Source organism: Kogia breviceps, chromosome 10, assembly GCF_026419965.1.
Source record: "Kogia breviceps isolate mKogBre1 chromosome 10, mKogBre1 haplotype 1, whole genome shotgun sequence".
In the NCBI taxonomy this organism is placed as follows: Eukaryota; Metazoa; Chordata; class Mammalia; order Artiodactyla; family Physeteridae; genus Kogia; species Kogia breviceps.
Genome location: NC_081319.1, coordinates 93,687,906 through 93,707,723, shown reverse-complemented (window position 1 = coordinate 93,707,723; position 19,818 = coordinate 93,687,906). Strand labels below are relative to the sequence as shown.

Sequence of the window (19,818 nt, the reverse complement as noted above, 5' to 3'; positions counted from 1 at the left end):
GACCCTGCATTGACGGTTAGCATTTTTACCAATAAAGTATTTTTCAATTAAAGTATGTATGGTAATTTTTTTTTTTTTGCTATTGCACACTTAGTAAACTACAGCATAGTGTAAACATAACTTTTATATGTACTGAGAAACCAAAAAATTCCTTTGAGTCACTTTTATTGTAATATTTGCTTTATTGCAATGGTTGGTCTGGAGCTGAACCCACAATGTCTCTGACGTATGTCTGTATAGCAAGGCTGGAATTGCTGGGCATATATACAAGATAATGCCAAGTTATCATGCATTTAAAAGTTTCGTATTTCATCAAATTGTTCTCCAGAGTGGTTACATTCTTTTAGATTTCCACCCAGGACATCCTGACAAGAGAGGCTATCTTCCCCGCACCCTCACTCACGCGGTATTTTATCACACTTTTTTTTTTTACCAGTCTAATCAGTGGAAAGAGGTATCTTGGGCTACCCTGGTGGCGCAGTAGTTGGGGGTCCGCCTGCTGATGCAGAGGATGCGGGTTCGTGCCCCACTCCGGGAGGATCCCGCGTGTCGCGGAGCGGCTGGGCCCGTGGTCCGTGGCCGCTGAGCCTGCGCGTCCGGAGCCTGTGCTCCGTGGCGGGAGGGGCCCCAGCAGTGAGAGGCCCGCTTACCCCCCCCACCAAAAAAAGGGGGATATCTTCTTGAAGGTAATTGACATTTAAGACTATATTTTATAATTAAACCTAATTAATGCTTGCTTTTTGTATTGTTTTTGCAGCCTGAGACCTCAGATCATTGTTCCCTTCCAGAGGATCTAGTGAGTATTTCTGCATGTTCTCGACTAGAGTGTGTCATGCCTTCAGTGATAAGTGCTATAAGTAAATGACAGTAACAGTTTTATGAGTATCTCTCTTTTTTTGGTTGCTGATCCAAGGGGTTTTAATCTAACAGGATAACATGATGAAAATGCTAGCAATAGTTGGTATTGTGGGTGATCCTCTCCCAACTTAAAAAAAAAAAATACTAAAATGTTATTGCTCTATGTTAAAAGGAAACAAAAAGGAAGAAACGGATACCTTGCCTTCCTACAGGGACCAGACTTGTTATACTTGTTTTACACGGACGACTTTATGACCTTCTCTCCCCTTGAATCGTTCCAGGAAAAGAACAAGAGGCCCATAATTTGATGGTCTTGGCCCAGATTCAGCTGTGAGAGTGTTCTTGTATATTCTGACCTCAGCATAACTGCTTTGTCCCATCCCTGCCCAGATGTGGAAGGGGAAGCAGCTGGCAGAGCCTCATCACATTTCATTTGTCTTAGGAAACTTTGCCACCTGAGCTGGCCAATTTTGCCACATAGCTAGGTCCAATAGCTGCTTCAGAAAATGATTTTTTAAAATTCTGAGTTTCTGAGTTATTCTGCATTACAGCGATCCAAGATAGTTTGTAGTTTTTCTAGGTGTCTGAAACCCAGGGACTGTGACTGATGTTTAGGCAAAGGGAGAATTGACACCTGGCATATCTATTCTGTTACATAAAGGGCTGTGTGAGATGCCTGCGCGTGTGCGCACACACACACACATTTTTTAAAAAGACAGTTGTACCATCAAACATTTCCATAGTAAAGCCATGACCTAAATAATTTCTGGATTTAGGGTAGACAGGATGACATTACAGAAAGAAAGGAAAAAATAACTTTAAATACACTTACAAATACCTTAAGAACATTTCCCTTAGTATTCAGACCATTTTGCGCACAAGCAGTCTGAACTTTAGGACAGAGGCCATATTCTTGGGATATAAGAACTTTAAAAAGCTTGGAAGAGTCCCTGGATATTCATCTGCCCGTTATTTATTTTTGTCTTTGGTTAAGAAAGAGTCCAGAGCAGGTTTATAGCCACATCACCTATCCCTGCCACCCTTTTTCTATTCATATGGATTCTGGGGTTACCTTTAAAGCAGTTTCTAAATTTTGAGTGCCTGTATTAGTTTCCTAGGGCTGCTGGGACAAATTGCCACCACCTGGGGGGCTTAAAGCAACAGAAGGTTATTGTCTCATAGTTCCAGAGGCTATAAGTCTGAAATTAGGGTGTTAGCAGGGCTGTGTTCCCAATGAAGTCTCTAGGGGAGGATTCTTCCTTGCCTTTTCCAGCTCTGGCATTGCCAGCAGTCCCTGGCATTCCTTGGCTCATAGCCACATCACTCCAATCTCTGTTCCGTCTTCACATGACCTTTTTCCTCTTGTGTGTCTCCCGGTCCCTGTGTCTCTTCTCTTCTTATAAGGACACATTAGAGTGAATTTAGGGCCCACTCTACTACAGTATGACAGATTACATCTGCAAAGGCCTTGTTTCCAAATAAGGTCACATTCTGAGGTTCTGGGTAGACGTGAATTTGGGGAGACAACTTTTTAACCGAGTATGGTGGGCATTGCATTAAATATGCTAGTAGACTGACTATATCCAGCACAGTTTCTTCAGTGGTGTGTGTATTAAAAGTGAGAGTGGAGCATTTGATGGCATATCGACAGAATTATAGTCAGGTGTCCCGGAATGGTGAGTGTGCTAACACACTCGGAATAGCAAGACCACGTGTTTGTTTACTAGTCACTGAGTTTCTCCTACTCTAAGCCAGAGGCTGGTTGGCGTGCCCTCAGGTGGGCTTCCAAGGGGAAGAAAGCCCGGGGCAGGTAGCTATGGCAGGATCTCTCTTGCGTCCTGAGTTAATTTCCCAACACAGCTGCAAGGCCCAGGAAGTGGATTAGAATGGGAAGTGCTTGGGTGCGTGGTTTGTTTTTGTTTTTTCCTCTCTTTTCTCTCCCTTTTTTTTTGGTTGGTTTACTTTATTTTATTTTGGGGGGTTCTTGTTTTTTTTAAGGCATCTACATTCTGCCCTCTACTTGGTCCATTTTGAGTGTCAGGATCTGAACCCCCAGTTTTACTCTGTCTGAGCCAGGAAGGGGGTCCATAGAGGCAGCCCCGGTGTGTTGGAGAAGGAACTGAAGCTTTCCTCCTTTTTGGTCCAGCACAGGCTGCTCAAGGGTAGCCAAACCTAAAACAAGCCTTGAGGACAAAGATTGCAAACTGAAAAGCCTTCACGGGCCGGGCAAGTAAAATAAATGTGTGAAGCAACTGGGAGTAACTTATGGGGGATGTTAGGGTTTGTAGTAGGCTGAAAAATGCTTGCCCCAGATTTGGACTTTGAAGGGCAAATAAAATGCATCTTGACTTCACAAACCCCTGCTTGATGGCAAGTGGCATTTGCGTGGATCAGAGGGTCCCTGAGCCCAGAGTTCCCCTCTGTCAGATTCCTAGAATTCCTGGAGCAAACATTCAAGATCACGTTTAGCAAAGGCTGCCTAACATAGGATATGTGGCAGTTTCGCTTTAGAAGCCAGGTAAATTTTATTTTTATCACAATAGTTAGTCATCACGGGGCTGCTTTGATCGAATGACTCCATATGTGAAATCAGCTCTGGAATATGATCACATATTTTAAGACTGAAAATAGCTTTTTCAATTCAGTTCTACATGGAGCATTTTATTTGGATGATTGTCATGTACATTTCCCTCTGAAGTTTTTTTAGTAGCCTCTGGCGGAAAGCAGTACTGTTTGGACTGCTACTCCAGAGAATTGTTTTTTCTGCTGAATTTTGTAATTTCAGTTATCTTTAGATCCTCAGTTAAAAGGGGGAAGGGATGGGTGATAAATGATTACGGAACAGAAAGAAGGTTCTCGTGTCAGACTTAAACAAACTTGGGCTTGCAGTATAGTCAGTGGGGGTGGCTTTAAGACTTACCTGGTGTTGGTGGGGTTTTTTGAGGGAGGGAAAGGGGGAGGCTGTTGCTGAAGATCTGAAAAAACTCGGCCTGGGAAACATTCTCTCCAGGTCTCATCAGGCATTTTTTGTTTCTGAATCTTCCTGTGCAGAACTCTGGTCTAGGACTATGGAGTGAGAGAAGGCAGAGTAGAAGGGTGAAGGATGAATGAGAATGAATGACACGACGAGAACCATCTGTCCTTGGCTGACTCTGCATGTACATTTCTTGTTTGCCATTGTCCCTCTTCGTTTTGCTCTGCCCCCTTGCAGAGAGTGTCGGAAGTTTCCAACCATTGGTGGTACTCCATGCTCATCCTACCTCCTTTGCTGAAAGATAGCGTGGCGGCACCCCTGCTCTCTGCCTACTACCCTGACTGCGTTGGCATGAGCCCGTCCTGCACCAGCACGCACCGCGCGGCCAGCGACGCCAGTCCTGGGAAGCTGGAGCACTCCAAGGCAGTCCCCTTTGTGCTGGGTGAGAGCTGGTCCTGGCCCTCCCTGCTTTCCCTCCTCCCTCCGCCCTTGCCCTGGAAATATGTGGGTGAGCAGAACGGAAAAGATTTTTGTTTTAATGTGTGCAGCTTGCTACAAAGCACCTCATGATTTCATGGATCTGGTTTCACTGTGGATCACTCGTATCATGTGTTTATATTGGCCAGTTAATTTTTCCCTCAGTCAGTGGGGAAGTCTGTAAACACTTGTCCAGGAATCATGCCTACGGAGTTTAGTGAGCATTTCTTTGAAAGCTGGATAGCTGCATAATTTGATGATAATACCTACTCACTCTGACATGCCAGAAGAAAGTTTTGACTCTCTGAGCCACCCTTCTTTTTTCTCCCTGAGTCTTTCTGCTTCTAATAATGCCATTGCTAATCTCAGCCAAACAACCCACTCTTGAAAAAATCTTCAGGTCAAGGCAGGCAGACTGATAACCATTTACTTTAAAGGGATCTTTAAAATTCTCCATCAGAATTCTTGGTGTACAAGCAAGAATTGTAGATCATCTCCTGCACGCTAACGAACTTCATCTTTGATGGTGCAAGTAGATTTTGACATTGTAGCCCTGTCTTAAGGTTTTTAACTAATAACACTGGGCCATCGGGCCATCTAAAAATGCAGGTGTGGTCAAAATCAAAGCTGAAGTGATAAATCCCAGTGTTAATGAAGGAGGAATAAAACAGGCAACTCAGATACCATTAGTGTATACATTTATGAAGGACAATTTGGTAGCATGACTCAAAAACCTTAAAATAGATGTTCTTTGGATGTTGGAATTTATCCTAAATAAATTATCAAAGATTATCAAAAGTAAGTCCAAAGATTTGTGTGGCATTGTTTATAATAGTGAAATAATTGGATGAAATTTAAATGCCCAGCAATAGGGCAGCCATTAAATAATAAATAAGATAATATTATATGTCCATTGAAGTCATATTTAATGACATGGGACACTGTTCTTGAAAAGCAGGTAGGCAGAACAGCCTTTTTATTGCATTTTTTTCTGGCTTTGTAAGAAAAAATACCAGTTATATTTATATTCTCTATTCATAGTAACAGAACCAAGGTTAGACTATACTCCTAAATGTTAATACCATTCAGGGATTATCAGTGGTTATTGATTGTTATTTACTTCTATGAACCTATTAATTTTACAATCAGAAATATTCCAGTGAAAGTTTCTTTTAAGATATATTTTAAGATATATTTCCATGGGGACTTGGCATTCGGTTGGGTTTGGAATTTGGGTCTTGCAAGATGAAGATGTTCTGGAGATCTGCTGGAAAACAATGTGAATATACTGAACACTACTGAATGGTAACACTCAAACATGATTAATATGGTAAATTTTATGGCACATGTTTTTTTTAACCACAATTAAAAATTAAAAAAAAAAAATTCCAGACTTCCCTGGTGGTCCAGTGGTTAAGACTCCATCCTTCCAATGCAGGGGACACAGGTTTGATCCCTGGTCAGGGAACTAGATCTCACATGCCGTGTGGCTTGGCCAAAAAATTTAAAAACAAAAAATTTCCATGCCACAGAAATTGAATTTTTGAAGAAAGAATGGGGGGAAAATTGTGTAATTCACGCCTCTTTTGTCTAACTGGACAGAGGAATTGGAAATATTTATGTAGGTCAGACTGGGGAGCTTGTCTAGGCTCTCCTTTCTGGTTTCTTTTTGCTGTTCAGTTTACCCAGATTTAGACTTTACAGCTTGTGAGCTTTGCCCATTTTGCGTCTTCTCTCAGTTCCAGGCATGAACCGGTACTTCCAGCCTTTCTACCAGCCCAACGAGTGCGGCAAAGCCTTGTGCGTGAGGCCAGACGTGATGGAGCTAGATGAGCTCTATGAGTTCCCGGAGTATTCACGAGACCCCACCATGTACCTGGCTCTGAGGAACCTCATCCTCGCCCTGTGGTATACTAACTGCAAGGTGAGTGAAGGGTGCGCTAGCCAATAGCACATGGACACAGACTTATGCTAAGGAGAGAAGTTGCTTTGTCTGTGGACAGAAACTTTGGATCCGGGTGTCTCCACCTCAGGACTCTTGACATTTGGGTGTATATTCTCTGTGTCGGGGCTGTCCTCTGCATCGTAGGATGTTTAAGCAGCATCCCTGACCTCTACCCACCACTTGCCATAGCACCCCCTTCCCCCAGTTGTGACAACCCAAAATGTCTCCAGATATTGCCAAATGGGGGCAAAGTCTCCCCTTCCTGAGAACCACCGCTTTAGACCGTATGTCATCAGAATTCTTCACTCTCTAGTTATACGGTGCAAAATTTGGTTCAAGGAGTTCCAGTGACAATACCTGGAGAAAAAAGAATAAAACATTAAAGATTGGATTATAAACCCCTCGAGGGCAGGGATTCTGACTCACCTGGTTATCCTCAAGCATCTGAGACCAGCAGTTCGCTTTTTGCTGGGACTGAATAAATGTTAGGGCCCTCACATGGTGCCCACCTTGAAAGGGTCATATGAAGATAAATTAGAGGGTGGGCAGGGTAGGACCATGAGTTTTGTTTTTTTTTTTTTAAGCAGAAGCTTTCCTGACCCTAGTGTTTGTCCAATTTATTAATTTCTTCTGCAATTATTTGAGTGACTGCTGAATGCAGAACATTTTACAAGACTGCCAAAGAAATCTTGATTAAAGAAAGATATTCCAGTTCCACCCTGGTATTTCACTGAATTAGACTCCAGTCTGAGATGACTTGATTAAGTTATGGCTATAAATGCAGTTTATATGAATTACACTCAGGTGAGTGGGTTGGGTAAGGTAGAATTATTCATTTCCTCTCCAGCAGGCTTGAGGGAGGTATTCAATAAACATTTGCTGAACTAAACAAAACTGTGGTCAGAATTTCCTGTAAATAAGTTGTGAAGATGCACTTTTCAGAAACAGCCTTGGGTTCATTTTTCTTCCCATTTCTTTTTAGTTGACTTTGAAATTTGACTTATACAGGAGAAGAATCTAATAAAAAAAAATCCTCCACTTATCAGTGTGGATCTATTTTAATTTGTAATAAGAAGATAGCAAGTATTGTATCTATTTAATACTCTAGTGGGAAAACTCAAATATGGTTGCTTTAAAGGGGTCAGACTTTGAAATGATTTTTTAAATCTTTATTTATTTATTTTATTTTTATGGCTGCGTCAAGTCTTAGTTGTGGCATGAGGGAATCTTTCTTTGCGGAGCGCGGGATCTTTCATTGTGATTTTTTTTTTTTTTTTAACGTCATGAATACAAACACGTGTTTTAATCTTCTGCAGCAATCCAAGCCAATGTTGTACATGTTACTTCTTTCACATTTTGAGTATATAGTCATCTTCCTGTGTTCAGGTTCTGTTGGAGCTGGGGCTTGGGGACAAGTGGAGGAAAGGCCGGGGTGGGACCTCTTCCCCCCTCCGCCACCGCGCGCATGGCCCAAGCCTGTTCTAACTTCATGACACTGGGCAGAGGCCACATTACTCTTGAATCTTTGAAACAAACCAAGGCCTTGCCAAAGCTGCTGGGGTGAAAAGAGAAAGGCAGTGTCTTTTCTTTTCTTTTTTTTTTTTAATACAAGTTCCTAAGTCCATTCCCCTCATGTCTTATCAGTGATGAGTATCCAGCTTTTTCTGCTGCCAGTGCAAGCAGCCTCCTGGGGTTCTGTAATGGCCTTTGTTGTGTGGCTTATTGAGTCAGGAATACATCTGTGGTACGGTCTGCCTCCACACTCCCTGGGTCAGTCATTCGGGTCAGTCATTCTCTGCGAGGGGAAGCTTAGGTGATAAAACGCAGATTGCTGTGTGCTTCTTTTGTCCCTTTCTCCGTTTTTTCCTTCTCCAGGCAGACCTTCCTTTGGTCTTACTATATCTTAGTGATAAATGATGGATTCCAATTACCTGGAGGGGTTGTTGTTGTTTTTTAATTGTAGTAAAACACACACAACATAACATTTACCATTTTTACCCTTTTAACCATTGTAAAATGGATAATTCAGTGGCATTAAATACGTATACAGTATTGTATAACCATCACTTCTATGTAGTTCTAGAACTTTTTCATTACCCCAAGAGGAAACTCCACACCCATTAAGCAGAGACTCCCCATTCCTCCCTACCCCCAGCTTCTGACAACTACTAGCCTACTTTCTGTCTCTATAAGGTTTGCCTGTTCTGGGTATTTCATATAAACGAAATCATACAATACATGGCCTTCTGTAACTAGCTTCTTTGCTCAGCATGTTTTCAAGGTTCATTCCTGTTGTAGCATGCATCAGCACTTCATTTCTTTTTTTTTTTTTTTTTTTTTTTTTTTTTTTTTTTTTTTTTTTTTTTTTTTTGTGGTATGCGGGCCTCACTGTTGTGGCCTCTCCCGTTATGGAGCACAGGCTCCGGACGCGCAGGCTCAGCGGCCATGGCTCACGGGCCCAGCTGCTCCGCGGCATGTGGGATCTTCCCAGACCGGGGCACGAACCCGTGTCCCCTGCATCGGCAGGCGGATTCTCAACCACTGCGCCACCAGGGAAGCCCCTTCATTTCTTTTTATGACCAAATAATATTCCATGTATGGATAGACCACCTTTCCTTTATCGTTTCATCCACTGATGGACACTTGGTTGTTCTGGCAATTTGACTAGTGCTGCTGTGAAATTTTTTTTGAACCTATGTTTTTAGTTCTTTGCAGTAAATACATAGGAGTGGAATTGCCGGGTCATATGGTAATTCTACGTTTCACTTTCTGAGGAACCAAGAGTTGTTTTTGGTTGGTTGGTTGGTTTTAACAGTTTGGTTTTGTTTCCAAACACAGGAAGCTCTTACTCCTCAGAAATGTATTCCTCACATCATCGTCCGGGGTCTCGTGCGCATCCGATGTGTTCAGGAAGTGGAGAGGATACTTTATTTTATGACGAGGAAAGGTCTCATCAACACAGGAGTTCTCACTGTCGGCACCGACCAGCATCTTCTTCCTAAAGATTACCACAACGTAGGTGACTGTAGCTCTAGCAATACTACCACCATCGGTCGTGATAAATGCTAGTACATTAATGTTCATAATACAAGTAAAACTCCCGTAAGCACTATAAAAGTTATAAGGCAAGACTTTGGTAGAATATGCATTTCTCCAAGGGAAGAGAATATCAATCACTATTCCTCTAGACGGTAGAAAGGAGGAAGTGCTGACTCAGGACAAGTACTAATGTATTCTTTAGGGAAATAACTTGTACAGACAGGACGTCAAGGAAATACAGATGAATGAACAGTTGCTTGGCAGTTAGTACCTTCTGTTACATTGTTTTCATTGCTCTAATTGGATTTTGTTTCTTTTTCTTTTCTTTCTCTTTTTTTTTTTGGTAAAGAAATCAGTCATCATTATTGGGGCTGGTCCAGCAGGATTAGCAGCTGCTAGGCAACTGCATAACTTTGGAATTAAGGTAAGATTTGGGGGACATGGAGGCGGAAACAGATGGTTAACTGCTCCTTTGGTCCAAATGTTCTAAGACTTGGAAACTAGTTCCTGATTTTAGCAAAGAATGCTAGATGCTAGATACATTATATCTTTATATCTTTACAATAGATCCTAGAAAAGATACAAAATTTGAAATTGGTTTAATTAAAGAAGGTAGAGGAAATAGAAACTCCAGCAACTTTGGAGAGGATTTTAGACTATGATGGGCAAGACACAAGAGACTCTAAGATGATATTAATGCAGAAATTCTTGGGACTTCCCTGGTGGTCCTGTGGTTAAGACTCCATGCCCTCGCTGCAGGGGGCATGGGTTCGATCCCTGGTCAGGGAACTAAGATCCTGCATGCCATGTGGTGTGGCCAAAAAATAAAATAAGAAGTAAAATTTAAAAAGCAGAAATTCTCGACATGTTGTTATTGACACAGCAGCGAAGAAAAAGCCCTTGTTTCTGCAATAGTTTGAGACAACAAAAAACAGCTTGGAAATTCACCATTTCCTGCATAAAAGTTAATGAACTATCCAGTTACATTTTCTTATGCAAATCACACTTTGAACCTTACTCTGGAAAACAAAAATCTTTGCTTTTGGAAGCAGGATTGAATTAGTTAATCCAGGGTTAAGACAGAATTATGTGACTTTTAAAGTACTGTATATTTTTGAAGTAGCCTTCTTCCCCAAGGAGAAGGATATTATTTTTATCTAGTATGTTGCCTTATTCTAGTTGTTCAAAATTAGCCAAAATAGAGGCAGTTGCAAAAAAACAAAAATTGTGCAGTTCAGTATCTAATTTCCGTTAGATTCATTCAAATCTTCCAAATTTCTGGGACTTCCTATGTCTGACTCATTTCTCCTTTTTTAAAAACTTGTTTTGCGAGGACTTTGGTCTTCCGTTAAACCAAACGTGAAAATCAATTTGGTAGAATTGAATTAGTCTTTCGCTGTACTCTCTCTGGCTGAAAGAAACAACTTTTTCACGTTTTTCTCTGCTGGAGGAGTTTCGGCGATGAGAAAGTTTTCAATGGCTCTGCCTAAGAGGTTTTCCTTTTGGTGGAATGCAAGACCTACGTCTTGGATTCTATATATATTGCTGACAAAACAGAAGAATCTGAGTTGAATGTATAAGAAGTGTGTTTGCATTTCAAAATATTGTCTAAGTAGTATTAAGCTATGAGGTGTTTTAATTGGTCATTTATGTATTTCAGCATTAGATATTAGGGCCAAGGTTTCTTGTTCGTTTTTCACTTGGGAAACCCACAGATTATGTTACAAGGAAGGTTAGTCCTAGCCAAAGTCTAGGAGGGGTGCTGTCTTTAATGTTCAGCCTTCCTCTTATAGACTAAAAAGAAACTAGAAATGGCTGGTTCTGAGTTCATCTGAAGTCAGAGAAAGAAGGTGAGGAGGGGAGAATCACAAGCTGTAGACTTTCTAGTTGGAGAAAATGAGAAATACAGGTCCGAGGAAGAAGAATATTCAGGGGACCTCTGTTATTCTCCCCTTTCTCTAAGGAGACCCTGGGGAGGCCACCCCTGTCCCTCGTGGTTAGGAAGTAGACTCCTCCTAACCTAAGAGATGGTTAGCTCGGGGAACCTCCTGGAGCATTTAAAGGAGTGCTTTTAGGGATCCAGAAATGAAAAGACTGGTTTTGCCCTGAAGAGGATTCACGTTTTCAGTTACTACAACCAAGGGCAGTGAAGCTCTTTGAGCCACAGGGCTGTCCACCTGAGAGCAGCTCCCACCACCACCAGCATCAGAAATTTGGAGGAGATAAAACGGTCTGGGTGTGGGACCAACCGACTTTGGCCAAGCCTGTGAGGCAATACTTAGATATAATGACATATGATTTTTTTTTCTTAATAATAGTCATAGGGAAGTTAAGGCCTGTTTACAATGCTAAAGGAATTTTGCTACATAGATATTTCATAAGACAAAACCACCTCTTTAACTTAGTTTTTAAGAGTGCCTTTTAATTTATAGAATACTATTTAATAAAAACTTTCAGGGCTGCCCTGGTGGCGTAGTGGTTGAGAGTCCGCCTGCCGATGCAGGGGTTGCGGGTTCGTGCCCCGGTCCAGGAGGATCCCACATGCTGCGGAGCAGCTGGGCCCGTGAGCCATGGCCGCTGAGCCTGCGCGTCCGGAGCCTGCGCTCCGCAACGGGAGAGGCCACAACAGTGGGAGGCCCGCGTACCGCAAAAAAAAAAAAAAAAAAAAAAAAAACTTTCAATATGCATTTCGCATGCTAGTTCATCCAGTCTTATCATTTGGGGATTTGAGAGGAAACCGTTTGAGGGGCTTCTCCAGCAGACCACTCACTTACTCCTTGCTAGAGCCTGGGTTGTTTGTTTTTAACATCTAGCTTGGCTCCTATTCACATTGCCCTCTTTTTTTAAAAAATTTATTTTATTGAAGTAGTGTTGATTTACAGTGTGTTAATGTCTGCTATACAGCAAAGTGATCAGTTATACATATAGGTATGTATACATTCTTTGCCATTATGGTTTATCACAGGATACTGAATATAGTTCCCTGTGCTCTACAGTAGGACCTTGTTGTTTATCCATTCTCTATATAATAGTTGGCATCTGCTAATCCCAAACTCCCAATCCATCCCTCCCCCTTGGCAACCACAAGTCTGTTCTCTGTGTCTGTGAGTCTGTTTCTGTTTTGTAAATAAGTTCACTTGTGTCATCTTTTAGATTCCGCATATAAGTGATATCATACGGTAGTTGTCTTTCTTTCTGACTTACTTAGTATCATCATCTCTAGGTCCATCCATGTTGCTGCAAATGGCATTATTTCATTCTTTTTTATGGCTAAGTAGTATTCCATTGTATATATGTACCACATCTTCTTTATCCATTCGTCATTGTACGTTTAGGTTGTTTTCATATCTTGGCTATTGTGAATAGTGCCGCTATGAATATAGAGGTGTGTGTATCTTTTTGAATTATAGTTTTGTCTGGATATATGCCCAGGAGTGGGATTTCTGGATCATATGCACACTGCTCTCTTTTTAAAGTTGTTTCTCTAATAATATAATAATACATTAACCGGATATGAAACTCATTTAACAATGTCACTGTACATTTATACTGCATCCTATTCAGCTTCCCCGATTGTCTTTTTAGGTGACTGTCCTGGAGGCCAAAGACAGAATTGGAGGCCGAGTGTGGGATGATAAGTCTTTCACAGGCGTCACAGTGGGACGAGGAGCCCAGATTGTCAACGGCTGTATTAACAACCCAGTAGCACTAATGTGTGAACAAGTGGGTTTCTTTAAGATTTGTATTGTAGATAAAGAAAAGAAAAAACTGTCTGTTTGCTTGTGTGCAGTATTAATATGCTTGTAAATAATATGTAACAACCCCAAAATGATTTCTTGCCCCCTCATGCCCTCTGAAAAGTAAATAAGAACAAGTATAGTTCTTCCTTTCTGTGAAGGTGGAACTAGAGGACTTAAAATATTCCCCCTACCCGCCCCAAGGTCTTTAATTGTATTTGTGCATTATTCGCAGGCCACTTGGTTAGGGTTGCCAGGTTAAGTAAACAAAATTACAGAATGCCCACTTAAACCTGACTTTCAGATAAATAACAATAATTTTTTTAGTATAAGTATGTCCCAATGATTACATGGGATATTTTGCATGCAATACTTGGGACATACTTATACTTAAAAAAAAAAGTATTCCTTGTTTATCTGAGAATCAAGTCTTTCATCAGGCAAACCTACCTAGTGTCTTTGAAGACCTGTGGTAGGCCCAAGGATTTTTCTGAACTATTTATTGACAATCAATTCAATTTCAACTTCTGCGAGTTTGTGTGTTTGTGTGCTCTTTCACATGAGATTCCATGGATGAAATAGGATGTTAGAGCAGAGAGAGGCGGTGCACAGCTGTAGCGTCTGAAACATGGATAAATATTGGCTGGAAAGCTGGGGAGGGCATGGCACAGATGCTGTTGCTGGCACCCCTACATTCTCCGATTCCATGCTGGCTTTTCACTGCCCTACTTTGCTGCCATTCCCCAAGCAGCATTTGTTTTTGAGAGGTCCTAGACCCTTGTCTCCGTGAGAGCTCTGTCTGATTTCAGCTTAGAACCTGTACGTGTTTTTTCCAGGGAAAACTTTTCACCTTCTTATTCTTATTATTTTGAAGCTTGGCATCAGCATGCATAAATTTGGAGAAAGATGTGACTTAATTCAGGAAGGTGGAAGAATAACTGACCCCACTATTGACAAGCGCATGGATTTTCATTTTAATGCTCTCTTGGATGTGGTCTCTGAGTGGAGGAAGGATAAGACTCAGCTCCAAGATGTCCCTTTAGGAGGTATGGGGAGAATGGTGTTCTGACTGTTCCATCTGAGTCTCATTCTAACCTAAGCTTGATTAGCGGTAGCATCATTCATCCACTAGCCTGGATGGATGCAATAAGAATAGTCCTTAGGGGCTTCCCTGGTGGCTCAGTGGTTGAGAGTCCGCCTGCCGGTGCAGGGGACGCGGGTTCGTGCCCCGGTCCGGGAAGATCCCACGTGCCGCGGAGTGGCTGGGCCCGTGAGCCGTGGCCGCTGAGCCTGCGCGTCCGGAGCCTGTGCTCCGCAGCGGGAGAGGCCACAACAGTGAGAGGCCCGCGTACCGCAAAATAAAAGAAAAAAAGAATAGTCCTTAGGAGCGTTCCTTTTGAACTGACCGTTCCACAGAGGGGAGCAGAACTGCCTCAGGGACCTTGAGATGCGTGTGTGTGTGTGTGTGTGTGTGTGTGTGTGCACACATGCACACGTGCACACACGCACATACAAGTCTTTGCACAATAGCCAATGTTTTAAAAACTTACTTAAATGTTTAATTTTCACTTTCCCAGAAGAGCTTACTTTTAAGGAAGCATGTGGTAAGCTCCATGTGAATAACAAGCCACCACATAATGACTCTTCTAGATAAGAGTTCCTGTGTGAAAGGATTTCTTTTCTTTTTCTTTTCTGGACAGTAGGTTAAGATTTTTTTCCAGTATATTTTGTTTAAGAATGCAAGACTCTGTATTATGATTTAAGAATTTTAATTCAAAGTTTTTAGGCTTTGGTACTAAATGGAGAGTATTCAGCACAACCCTTTAGAAAACCTGACTGTAACAGCTCATTTCCCTGCGGGCGCCCGCCGAGATCTTACTGTATTGCTTCTTAAATTGATATTTATTTAACCTACAATTTCATGACCCGAATGTATTCACTTGTAATTCTTGGAAGCGTGTCGGAGTTTCTTACAGTGTGAGCATTTGAATTCAATTGGCAGGGTATTAATTTTCTTCAGCCATGGTTTCTGTGTGAGGGATCTCAAGTCTCCGTCCTGGCATACGCTCTGTCTCTGTTTGGGATACATTTCTCAAGAGCAGGGACTGTCTGTCTCCTCTTTGTATCCTCTCCCCCCGCCTGCCCCACGCCGCCAACCCCCCTCCCCCCACCCCACCGCGGCTCGCCTCTGAGACCAACCCACATTCTAATCGCCCTTAGTAAGTGTTGACTGACAAACCATAACAGAACATTTTTAGAAACTTACTGGGGTTGACAGGGAACATTTAACCAAATGTGGTGTCCAGACCAAGTGGTGAGTTGTTGAATTTTCTGGAAATGAAGACAGCGACTGGGCGGACTTGCAGGATGTTCTCAGAATCTGATTAGTGTTTTTGCACATGTGTGATAGTCGCTGGGTGGGGTTTTTCTTTACGATTCTTTCAGGGCCACCAAATACAAAAGTTAATAATATTGCTTTGTCTTGGCTTTACTTAAAACAAGTTATTAAGGGAGGATCAACAACACTTACTGTGTAAGTAGTTGTTTCATCTTATTAGTATATTTTTGGAAAAGCTTTAGTAGTAGCCCACGCATCTCTACATGAGGTTACAGTTAGAGCCTGCCTAGCGGTATCCCAGCTGTCTGAGCTCTCACCTTATTAGCATTTAGCTGAAAAGACAAAAATATAAATACTAAGCAGCTAGAGTGAATTTCACAAAGCAAATATACTAAAGCTTTTAAATGTTATTTACATAGAAATCACACTAAGGCTTCTCTCAGTCTGTTTATACTGTTCAACAGTCTTGGTTCTTCCCACACCTCTACAAAACCTAAAGGAAAATAGAAACTACACAGCAGGAGGCAGGAATGGGATTGCTACAAAAAGGTATTAAAAGTGGAAAAAAGCCCAGTGGTCTAGGGGCAAAAGCCTAGCAAAGAGGTGCCACAGACATCCCCATACTAGGGTCTAGCATAAGAGTGGAACATTTTAATGAGAACCATGAGTTGTCAAAAAAGAAAAGAAAAGTTAACTGGTACTCAGTTCTGTTTCTAGTCAAGCATGTGCACAATACTTTATAGAAGCTTTGAGACTGCAGTGTATCTGTTGGGCGGTTGTCACTGGGAAGGTTCTAAAGAGGTACTACCTGTGCTAAGAGTCTTATAATGTGTCAGGCACAAGCCTTCCCCCACCCCCCCAAAAAAGGAATCTGAGACAATCATTGGAACGATGTCACGGGGCCGTGTATATGTAGTTGAAAGTTCCAGGTGAATGGGAGAGATGAGTGCTGGGGATTGATAACCAAGGAGCGATTCCTGAGGCTGGGAGTGACCAGGTGACGCTGGTCAGTAAAGAATGGACGGGACCGGGGTGGGGAGGGCATTGCAGGGAGGGGCGTGGTAGTAGCAGACTTTGCAGTGTTGGCATTTACCAGGTAAAGATTGAGCAGTGGTGCAGTGGAGCCTGTGAGTGGACAGGTGGTGTTTGCTGTCTCTGGAAAGGCTAAAAATGTGCTAACACTGTCTGGCTGTGGTTTGGGGAATTTATTACATAGGCAACGGAGAACCAGTACTTAAAGATGTTGAGCCGGCATGTTGCCATGGTGAAAGTCCATGATGGAATTTTTGGAATGTTTGGGAGAGAAGATAGCCAGTAGTCAGTCTATGATAGGTCTCTTAGTTGAGGTGAGCTGTTATAAGAACTTGACTTGAAGGTGATGGCAGTAGGACCAGAAAGGGAATGGGAATGCTCTCTCTGTCTTTGTATGTGCAAGGGTTACTTTTCCTTTTTCTTGAGCAAAAGAAGAAATAGTTTCTCAACTAAGCAGAAATGCAACATGGTTGAAGACAAAGACATAGAACCTGCATAGTTTGGTTCCCCATTAAGATAAGCTCTTAACTTCCTGAGAGAAACCAACCTTATCAAGACAGATACTCTTTCCCCCTGAGTTTACCTGGGAAAGGTCTTCAGAAGTTTGGGGCCTTGCAGGTTGAAGGAGGTGGAACGTAAAAGATAAGGAATTCGAGAATAATGTTAAAGTTTTCTTTCTGCTTTGCTCCATCCCCATGGCAGAAAAGATAGAGGAGATCTACAAAGCTTTTATTAAGGAGTCCGGAATCCAGTTCAGTGAACTGGAGGAGGAAGTCCTTCAGTTCCATCTCGGCAACCTGGAATATGCCTGTGGCAGCAACCTCCATCAGGTGGGCTTTGAAGATGCTTGCTTCTGTGTATGTGTGTGTTTTATATATTGAGATATTTAGCCTGGGATGGTCTGGATAAACGGGGAACAATGGGTCTGCTGCTTAAAAGATCAAACACCAGGACTTTAGAGTATATGAAACGCACAGTGGTTTTGAAAAAAAATTTTTTTAAAGCAAGAGAAACCTGTCTTCAAATCATGCCTGTGAAGACACCCAGTCCGTAAACCTGAATACAGGAGGGCTGCTGGGCTGAGTCAGGGAGGAGGCAAGAGCCAGTGTCCACTGCCCTCCTTGCCTTCCCCTTCCCCTCCTTGGGGGCCCTCGAGCCATGTCTGTGCAACTGTGGGCTGAAAACATTGCTCCTAAGAAACCAGAATAGAGCATCTTCGCAATTAGGTTCTGTTCATCTTGCTAAAATAAATTTAAACTTGCCTAATTAATGTCACCAACTGTGATCTCGACACTTGGATATGCTATACATTGAATAGCGGTTCTGTGGATGACCCCTCACTTAATAATCCTCTTTGGTGGTGCGGGCAGGGACGGCAATTCATGTTTCCATTTGGTGATTCTTTGCAATTGGAATCACACTTTTCCAAAATCATGCTGCATTTCAGCGTCTATGGCATTTCCATGTTGAAGACATCTAGGCGGCATATTTATATATGGAGTTGATTGAATGCAGTTCTCCTCTCATGGAATTCTCCGTATCCAAGGTTGTTGATGTATAAGACACCTTTCATTTTTATCAGGGAGTGGTACCCATGCCCAAATCATGTCTACCTTTTGTTTTAAAATAAGCTGTCCTGTGCTTTATTGAGAGATCTCCTTTCCCTGGCAGCGGTATCCACCTGGGTTTATCTATTCACGCCCCCCACCACCACCCCACCTTTCTGTTTTGCCCTCTGGCCTGAGGTGGCCTTTCCCACCCTGGGGCTCCTGTTTTTGTCCCTCAGGCGCAGGCTCCAGGGTTTACACTACCTCTCGTTTCCCACCCTCTCTCGATGTTTCCCAGGTGTCTGCTCGCTCCTGGGACCACAATGAATTCTTTGCCCAGTTTGCCGGGGACCACACCCTCCTCACTCCTGGATACTCCGTCATCTTGGAAACACTGGCAGACGGACTGGACATTCGGCTCAGATCTCCAGTGAGTATCCACAGTGGCGGGAGGCTCTGGTTTGGTGGTGTTTGGAGAAGGTGAAGTTTGGGGCATGTGGATTACACAGGAGACAGGTGCCTGCTTTGATGTTCAGCCAGTGTCTGCAAATACTTCTGATACCATGATCAGTCACATTATCCTCGTCGATTAGGTAGCTGCTGCTGTTTGGAAACGATAGTGGCTGAGATGCATTTTCATTAATAATCAAGGGGCCGTGGGCTTCCCTGGTGGCGCAGTGGTTGAGAGTCCGCCTGCCAATGCAGGGGACGCGGGTTCGTGCCCCGGTCCGGGAGGATCCCACGTGCCGCGGAGCAGCTGGGCCCGTGAGCCGTGGCCGCTGCGCCTGCGCGTACGGAGCCTGTGCTCCGCAACGGGAGGGGCCACAGCAGTGAGAGGCCCGCGTACCGCAAAAAAAAAAAAATAATAATAATAATCAAGGGGCCGAGTGAGAGTTCCCTGAAGTAGCAGTAACTGTTGTTTAGTTCTCTGAATGCCAGGAAATGATTCCCCATAGCCTCAGAAATGTAAACTCCCATAATAAGAGAATTGGAAAGGATCCTGAATCATATGGTTCCATCCCTCATTATGTTTTTCATAACTGCTTTTCTTGAGCAGGTACAGAGTATTGATTATTCTGGAGATGAAGTGCAAGTTACCACTACAGATGGGACAGAGTGTACAGCACAAAAGGTAAGTGCTGTGACTCCACTAGGTGCTGCCAGGGGCCTGGGAGTAAGGGAGACCAGTCTTTTCCACCAAGCAGTTTGCCTTTGGCAATCTGCCCAGAGCCTTGTTCGATCTCTGGAGAGCTCTGTATCTCTACTTGTTGTGTGTGGATATGCAAATCAGATTTAATTATTCAAACACTATATAGATTCATGGCAGATGGAATTCTGAATAGTGTTTCTCAGAGTGGGTTCTATGGTACATTAGTTCTGAGAGCTGACAAGAGAAGAAAACTTTGGCCAAATTAGTTTGTAAAGTGTTATATACTACAGTTTAAGTTTAGGGTTAAATAAGAGCACAGTAAAGGCTCTGAGAAGTCCTGCATTTAAAAAACCTGTTTTACTTTGTGTAACTCAGTGGTTTCCAAGTTGGTGGTGTTTTTTGTTTTTGTACTATGGAAACTTTTTTTAAATCAGATCAAGAACACTGCATTTTTATCTTGAAAGTGGCAGAAGTACTTTTATATCATTTGAATTTTTTTGTAAACAGCTTTAGTAGGCAGACAGTGAAAGGTGCTGTAATGTAATATATGAAATCACACTGAGATTTCTGTGGTGTTGGAAAATAAAGTGTTGGGGGTGGAGGGGGATTAATAAACCTCACAGATTTATTTAAATTTAGTTATGTCTGAAGTGCTTACCAAAAAGTGTAATTGGGGCTTCCCTGGTGGCACAGTGGTTGAGAGTCCGCCTGCCGATGCAGG

At 42.6% G+C, this 19,818-nt stretch overlaps 1 protein-coding gene across 5 annotated transcripts in view; it reads left to right on the top strand.

Annotated features, from left to right (window-relative positions):
* KDM1B (lysine demethylase 1B) overlaps positions 1 to 19,818 on the top strand; it is a 57,026-nt gene that overhangs the window by 18,664 nt on the left and 18,544 nt on the right. For all 5 annotated transcript variants that reach the window (XM_059076770.2, XM_059076769.2, XM_067006703.1 and 2 more), the window contains 10 exons: positions 758 to 796; positions 4,070 to 4,274; positions 6,049 to 6,233; positions 9,093 to 9,269; positions 9,643 to 9,717; positions 12,879 to 13,016; positions 13,905 to 14,076; positions 17,103 to 17,230; positions 18,246 to 18,377; positions 19,005 to 19,079. In XM_059076770.2, the coding sequence (XP_058932753.1) occupies positions 758 to 796; positions 4,070 to 4,274; positions 6,049 to 6,233; positions 9,093 to 9,269; positions 9,643 to 9,717; positions 12,879 to 13,016; positions 13,905 to 14,076; positions 17,103 to 17,230; positions 18,246 to 18,377; positions 19,005 to 19,079 (1,326 nt within the window). The remainder of the gene's footprint in view (positions 1 to 757; positions 797 to 4,069; positions 4,275 to 6,048; positions 6,234 to 9,092; positions 9,270 to 9,642; positions 9,718 to 12,878; positions 13,017 to 13,904; positions 14,077 to 17,102; positions 17,231 to 18,245; positions 18,378 to 19,004; positions 19,080 to 19,818) is intronic.